Below are 7,839 nucleotides of genomic sequence, written 5' to 3'. Positions count from 1 at the left end.
GAAGCTCCCTGCCACCATCATTGTTGTAGAGGACGAATAGTTATCTCTTATTTTGGATACACATATGACAAAGCTTGTTTAAGACACGAAGTTGAATGTGAAGATTCCCACTATACTAACCAAACGAAATGGAATTTAAAACATGACATCCATGGTAATTAAACATTGAATACAGAATTACATTACTGCATGGTGCCGAACACTAATAGTTGCTAGGAAAACGTTATAACTACTACAAATTTGAGGTTATAATCAAATGAATGTGATTTTTGCCACCTTAATAAATAAATATCTAAATTACCATTCTGTGATTGATTACATATCTATTAGTAAAATTGATGTAGTAAAAAAAAAGTTGTTATACTCTCTAAAAAAAAAAAAAAAAAAACAGTATAAATTAAAAAGTTGAATAAATTACAGACTAAATCTGCAGATAATATCCACTAGCCTACATGTTTCCTGCTAACTTGATCCTCTAGGCAAACATTCATCAACAGTGAAGCAAAACACTCCAATAACCTTAACAGTAGTATGAAGACAGAGGGACATACAAGTAACTCCAGAGCACAGGAACAAAACAGCCATTTACCACGGCCCTCACTCTGCTGCAGTGTCTTCACTGTTATCCCCTTCTGTTCTGATATCTGGCAATGTATCCAGATCTGTGCGAACTTCTTTCTCAGTCAAGTCAATATGGGAATCCGAAGCATCAATAGGGTCATGGTGAACAGAATCTGAAGTCCCATCTCTGGAGGAATTGTCTGAGCTTTCTTCAGTTCTATCTGATTCAGTGTTACCATCTGACTTGTCATTTTCGGTAGCATCAGCATTCTCCTTTGTTGCCAAAGACCCAGAGCCATTCTCTGTTTCACCTGTTAAGTTTTCTGATACAGCAGACTTAGAATTACTAGGTGAAGTAGATGATTCTCCTGCATCTGCTTCAACATTTTCAATTTTAACTGAAAGCTTTGAATTACCATCAGATTGATTGCTTTCAGAAACTGTCGTAGAGCTATTGGTCTCTTCAATTTTCAACCTTTGCACACTCACGCCATCTCCAATAGTCGAAACGTCCACTGTTAAATTATGAGCATGTGCTGAATCAGGTAAAGGCACTGTTCCATTCTGCTGGGAAGAATCAGAAGTGTCTGTACCTGTTACTGCTGTGTCATGGCCTTCAGTACTTACTTCAGTTGAGTTATTGCCTGCATTGGTACTCAACAGTGATGTGTTATTGATTGCTTCAGGGTGATCACCGGATTGGGTTGTCCCTGTTGAATTTGTAACTGAGCTATCAGCAGAGTTGTAAGAATTATCATTACCCTTGCTTTCAACATCAATTACACTCAAAGAAGTGCCATTCTTAGTCGTTTCATCTCCTCTTGCCTTTACAATTAAATTGTTTTGATCACTATTAATTTCTTCAGTGTGATTTGATTTGTTCTCCTGCTCCAAGATACTCACTTTTGATTTCTCAATTGAGTTTTCTGAACTCACTTTCTCAGTTTCAGATATAATAGTCCGGGTATCATGGGTCACTGCACTGGAAGCATCATCTCCCTTGTAATTTTCCTCTCGTGCTTCATGAGTGTTCTGATCACCTACATCATGATCCTGATCCTCTGAAAAATTTTCATTTGCTACTTGACTTTCTTTATCCATGCTCCTCTCACTGTCCTTCTCATCATGCTCCTCTTCCCTCTCTTTCTCTTCATCCACAAATTCCTCATCATGATCAGCTTCCCTGCCTAATTTCTCTTCATCATTTTCATCTATCTCATCGTCTCCACCTCCCCTTTCCTCATCTTCTGTGTCTTCATTCTTGTTTTCTTCTTCCTCCTGCTCTTCTACATCAAGCTTGCTTTCTTCTTCTCGCTCTTCTTCATCTGGCTTGTTTTCCTCTTCCTCTCCTCCAATTACCTTTTCCTCTTCTTCCTGATGATTCTCTCTCTCAATTACTTCCTCCAAATGAGGTAGATCTTTCCTCCCTAATCTAGGCAGCTCACCACCACTTTGTGCATTGACCGAGAGTTTTGCATCTTTCTCACTAAATTCCTTCTTTTTATCATGGGAGCGCTTGACCTGGTAGATTAACCAAAAGCACACACCAAGTAATAGACATATTTGCAGAATATGTTTTACCTTGACGCTTTTGGATCTGGGTCTACTTGGTGATCGCTTGAACATGATGGACTTCCCTAAATTCCTGTCCTTATCTTCTCTGTAAGTAAATATCAAATCTAAACACCTGCCCAGAATAAAAAGTAAATAAATAAATGAATTAAATTAAAAAACCAAAAACAATCAATTCAGAAGTCTGAAAAGTTCATTTCATGATCAAGTATATTAGTATTATAAACTTAGACAAGTTCATTCCACCGTCATTGTGTCACAAGTTTTGTTAAAATTATATGGGCAGCCCAATTGTTTGAACTAAAAATTAATTTTAGTCTTTTTAATTCCCTTTTGAGGTTACTCAAGATGGTTCTCAAGATAATATATCTAGCTCAAAGTGCTATCTAATTATGAAGACAAGGGTCTAGAGTTCAGAAACGCCTAACTTAATAGGACTTTTGAAATATGCACAAGTTGACAACAAGAGAATGAGAAATCCTAAGTGACTAAGTTCCTAAAATGACTAAGCTAAACTATGTGCTTACTAAGTTCCACAACTATGAATCGAAACAAATTTCCTCTGAAATTTAAATTACATTCAACTCCACTCAGTTTTGGAGAAATCATTTGCAGGAATAAAGGAAACTAAAAATACAATATCTTGAAATTCTAATAAGCTGCCTCCTCAAGTGAGCCCAACACAATTACCACATTAAGTTTTGTCTCAAACACAGAACCATTTATGTTTCGGAAACACTGAACATAACTTTTAAAACCTTTTCCAGGAGACAGCCTCTTTCACAAATCTCACTTCTTCATCTCTCATCTTTTTTATTCTAAATTTGGGGACAGCAGCAACCAAACAGTTGGTAACTGTACTTTAAAAACTAAGAAAGACACTGTTCTTTTTCTTGGCATTACAAAAAGTTCTAACATTCAACATTTATAATCATTTTCCTCCTAATTTTCAGGCAATCAAACACATCATTAACAAACCCCAGATTACGTTGCAGTATAATTTTTAATTCTTAAAAAGAAACAATCTTTTCAGAGAACTGGAAGCAACCCCACCTTCTATCCCATAAAAATATACATATTTTTCCAAACCAAAGAAAACCCATTACGCTAAACAGAATACAAAACACAACAAAACGAAGGTAAAGTGAAATTCCCACAGAAACCTAATTAGAAAATTTTAAGAAAATAAGTCAAAAATGGTCGAAAGCAAAGCAAACCCTAGAACCCCAATACCCAAAAAAAAAAAAAAAAAAACCAAAGCCCAGAAATAAAACAAGAGCCAAAATCCCATAACTTGAGGTTAATAATGGAAACCCATTTCCCAAAACAGATAATTACAAGAACCTAACAAACTCTCAGCCCAAAAACACAGATAACAACAAAGCACACACATGGATCTTCCTTCATATACACATTATTTCATACAAAAATGTTAAATAGGGGAGAAAGTGATGTATATATTACCTGATGAAGCAAAGCAAAGTGAGGGAGTGAGAGTGTGGTGGAAAGTGTGAAAGCTGAGAGACTTGAGAGACAGAGTGGTGTTGTTGAATTAATTAAAATGTGGGTCTCAAAGAGAGTGGTGTTTGTTTGTTGAGGAAATGGGTTATGGGCGTGAGAGTCGAGTGAAGAATCAACGAAAAATCCAGGGTAGCTCCCAAGTGTTTATGACCAAGCAACATCTGTCCTTTTTTGACATTTTCCAAACAAAAAAAAAAAAAAAAATCTGTTCCTTTTAAAATTTTATCCACCTACATAATTTATTACTGTACATTCTCAAAAAATAATAATTTATTACTGTGTATATAGTAATAATTGGATTTTTGAAGCATTGATTGGGTCAAGGTTTAGATAATTCTGTCCCATAAAAAAAAAAAAATGTTTAGACAATTTGCATCAGCTCTCACAGTTTTTCTGCGTCTATTTTAGCATAAAAATATATATATTTTTTAATTTATATATTCACTTTTTAAAATACTCTACATAATTTTATCTATTTTACACTCTATTTCATTAATATACTAAATTTTTTTTTCTTTTTTTTTTTATCTTTTTTTACATATAGCACCTACCATTCATTTTCTTTCTTCATCTTTAAGATACGTAAAATAAATAAATAAATAAAATGTAAAATAAATAATATCATTGTAAATTTACAAGGTTACTATAGCAATCGTATATTTTGACACAATTTTGCATTGTAATGTGGGCAAATTTTTACCTTAATTGGCTAAAATGTGGTATGTTTTTTATTATATACTCACTGATACAAGTACTCTTAATAAAAATAAATAAAAAAGCCGATGTTGTTATTAAGATAATTTCCTTTTTATGAAATTTTATTGTTAAAATATCATAATTGTTTAGATATTACTCTAGATCAAATTTAAAATCCTACTCCAAGTAAAATGCTGTTGCCTATGAATTTTAAAGTAGAATTTAATATTTATAATAGTAATTTTAAATATATATTATAATTTTGTATTATTTTTAGAAGAATTAAAATTTTGTATTTTAAAGAATTGTATATGCATGTGTCAAATAGCTTAATATATGTATGTATTATATATTTTAAAATTAATGTGTTTTTATCAATGACTATGGTTTATTAATTATTTCGGGAATTTTCTCAAAAAAAAAATTTGGGGAAAGTACCAAAAAACAAAAATTCCTAATTTCCACATTGGGACAAATTAAATCCCAAACTTTTAAATGTGACATTTTAAACCTTAGACTTTCATAAATGTAGATTTCATGTATGAGCGTACGATTTGTTTTGGGTTCTCTTTTAGTGTATTTATAAAAGGTTGGGGTTTAATTTGTCCTAAAGATAAAACTATGAGTTTTACTATTATTTTTTACCTTCCCCTAATTATTAATATAGTTAGTTTATATAGGTTAAACTCTAACCCACCTCTATTAAAAATGGAGTAAATATGTATTTTTGTTCCCAATTTATGTCTCTCTCCTTCAAAAAAAAAAAAAAAAATTTTTTGATTGATTTTGTTGCATTCTTGTAAGTGTTGTTAGGTGTTTTGAACATGGGGTTCTAAATATTAATTTTACAAAACTCTCACTTTTTGATCTTGTTTTCTCTTGTTTTTGTTTTTGTTTATATTTTTGTGGGTGGTGAGAGATATAAAAGGGGAGTAAAAATACATATTTACCCTTATTTTTAACGGACGTGGATTACAAGAGACAAACAAAACAAACTTTAAGTGGGCAAAGTGATACTTTTCAAACCATGGATAGATAAATCGAAAACAAGCCAGATCATATGTAGGGTTACTATAATTACCATCCAGAAAAAATGGAGTATAGTTGAAATTAAATAGCGCCATTTAGCTTATTACTTTAAGCAATGGTTGAATCCATCAATTTAAATATGTTTTAGCTACAAATTAAACCTGAAGTTTATGAGTTTACCTAATCTAAATTATTAAATAATTAAAAAAATTATGTCCTCCATGCAAAGCATCTCTTAAATTTTCTCAAATGATAGTATTGAAGTAAGAAAAATCAAATATTGCAATTTAATAATATTAAAAAAAATACACAACTATTAAAGAGCATCTAGCTCAATTGTTACTTTCTAGTATTTCCAACAAAGACGTGTAAAATTCAAATCTCATCTCCCTTAATTAATGAATATTATATATATATATATATGTGTGTGTGTGTGTGTGTGTGTTAAAGAGGCAAAAAAATAATAATAATAAAGAAATACCAATCTTAACACAACTNAATTCCATTTGTAAAAATTTATAAAATTGGCTCAAGAACTTTAATAGGACACATAATGTCTTTGTAACACTAAAAAGAAAATAATTCAAAAGGCAAATTTTACTTACTTCTAACTCTATCTATTATTTGTTCTTATTTGATTTCATCTCTCTCTCTCTCTCTCTCTCTCTCTCCTCTCTCTCTCTCTCTCTCTCTCTCTCTCTCTCTCTCTCTCTCTCTCTCTCTCTCTCTCTCTCTCTCTCCGGTTTAGATCAACGATAGCTATGGGTCATGGTGGTGATAATGTAGGAGCAAGAGGGGTTGTATGGATTTGGATTTTGATTTGTGGAGGAGGAGCATGACTGCTTTGAGTCTGGGTTTGAGGAGAAGTGTAACGTGTGGGTAGTGATTTGAATTTTGGTAGTGGTCAATTTAAGATTTTGGGTTGTTGCGGTGGTTGCATCTTGGTTGCGGCGTGATCATGGATGTGTTGGGTCACTGGTGTTGCTGTTAATAACTCTCTTTCTTTGCTTAACCCCAAATCCATATTTCATGCCCTCATTGTCTGAGCTGTTGCTCACACGATGGTGTTGGTGATGGTGATGGTGGAAGTCTTCGGTTGGTGGTGGTGGTACACGTTAGCAAATTAGAGGAAAGAGGGGAGGATCATGGTGGTGCTTGGATTGGGTCATGGTCGCTAAAGTTTTAATTTCTTGTTTTGGGTTTGGGTTTTGATTCAAGCTTTATGACTATTGTGATGTAGGCTACTATTAGGGAATTTGAAAGCTGGAATGAAGGGTGGAATCATAGTGTGCTTGGATTTTTTTTATGGGTTTTTGGTTTGGCTTTGAAATCTAAATTTTTAATGGGTATAAAACACAAGCAAAAGTAGGATCAATCCTATTGCTAAGTGCTAAGATTTATGAGTTTTTTGATTGATTTTGTTGCATTCTTGTAAGTGTTGTTAGGTGTTTTGAACATGGGGTTCTAAATATTAATTTTTACAAAACTCTCACTTTTTGATCTTGTTTTCTCTTGTTTTTGTTTTTGTTTATATTTTTGTGGGTGGTGAGAGATATAAAAGGGGAGTAAAAATACATATTTACCCTTATTTTTAACGGACGTGGATTACAAGAGACAAACAAAACAAACTTTAAGTGGGCAAAGTGATACTTTTCAAACCATGGATAGATAAATCGAAAACAAGCCAGATCATATGTAGGGTTACTATAATTACCATCCAGAAAAAATGGAGTATAGTTGAAATTAAATAGCGCCATTTAGCTTATTACTTTAAGCAATGGTTGAATCCATCAATTTAAATATGTTTTAGCTACAAATTAAACCTGAAGTTTATGAGTTTACCTAATCTAAATTATTAAATAATTAAAAAAATTATGTCCTCCATGCAAAGCATCTCTTAAATTTTCTCAAATGATAGTATTGAAGTAAGAAAAATCAAATATTGCAATTTAATAATATTAAAAAAAATACACAACTATTAAAGAGCATCTAGCTCAATTGTTACTTTCTAGTATTTCCAACAAAGACGTGTAAAATTCAAATCTCATCTCCCTTAATTAATGAATATTATATATATATATATATGTGTGTGTGTGTGTGTGTGTGTTAAAGAGGCAAAAAAATAATAATAATAAAGAAATACCAATCTTAACACAACTCATGGCTATTTGAAGAAATACCAATCTTAACACAACTCATGGCTATTTGATACAGTCCTAACAACTAAATGAGGCAAAAAAAAAAAAAAAAAAAATGGAATTACCAATTCAAAGCCTTTAGGAGATGCCTCTAGCATGAAATGCATGATAAACATTTTGGAAACTAATTTGGTATAGTCAAGTTCTATTTAGGAAAGATACCTTTATAAATTAGACAAAACACAAATTCTTTGTGCTAGTAAGGATATATATATATATATATATATATTAAGAACTTAAGGCGAACTAGTGATGCAGTTGA

At 32.2% G+C, this 7,839-nt stretch overlaps 1 protein-coding gene across 1 annotated transcript; it reads right to left on the bottom strand.

Moving 5' to 3' along the window:
- Window positions 1–372: 372 nt before the first annotated feature.
- LOC111986473 (uncharacterized) lies at window positions 373–3,804 on the bottom strand. The gene is made up of 2 exons (XM_024018106.2): window positions 3,598–3,804; window positions 373–2,248 (listed from the first exon to the last, which is right to left on the bottom strand). The coding sequence occupies exon 2, from the start codon at window positions 2,185–2,187 to the stop codon at window positions 598–600; it is 1,590 nt and encodes a 529-aa protein (XP_023873874.1). The 5' UTR covers window positions 2,188–2,248; window positions 3,598–3,804; the 3' UTR covers window positions 373–597.
- Window positions 3,805–7,839: the final 4,035 nt, after the last annotated feature.

This window comes from Quercus suber, unplaced genomic scaffold, assembly GCF_002906115.3.
Source record: "Quercus suber isolate HL8 unplaced genomic scaffold, Cork oak 2.0 scaffold_412, whole genome shotgun sequence".
Lineage (NCBI taxonomy): Eukaryota > Viridiplantae > Streptophyta > Magnoliopsida > Fagales > Fagaceae > Quercus > Quercus suber.
This window is presented reverse-complemented; position numbering and strand designations above follow the sequence as displayed.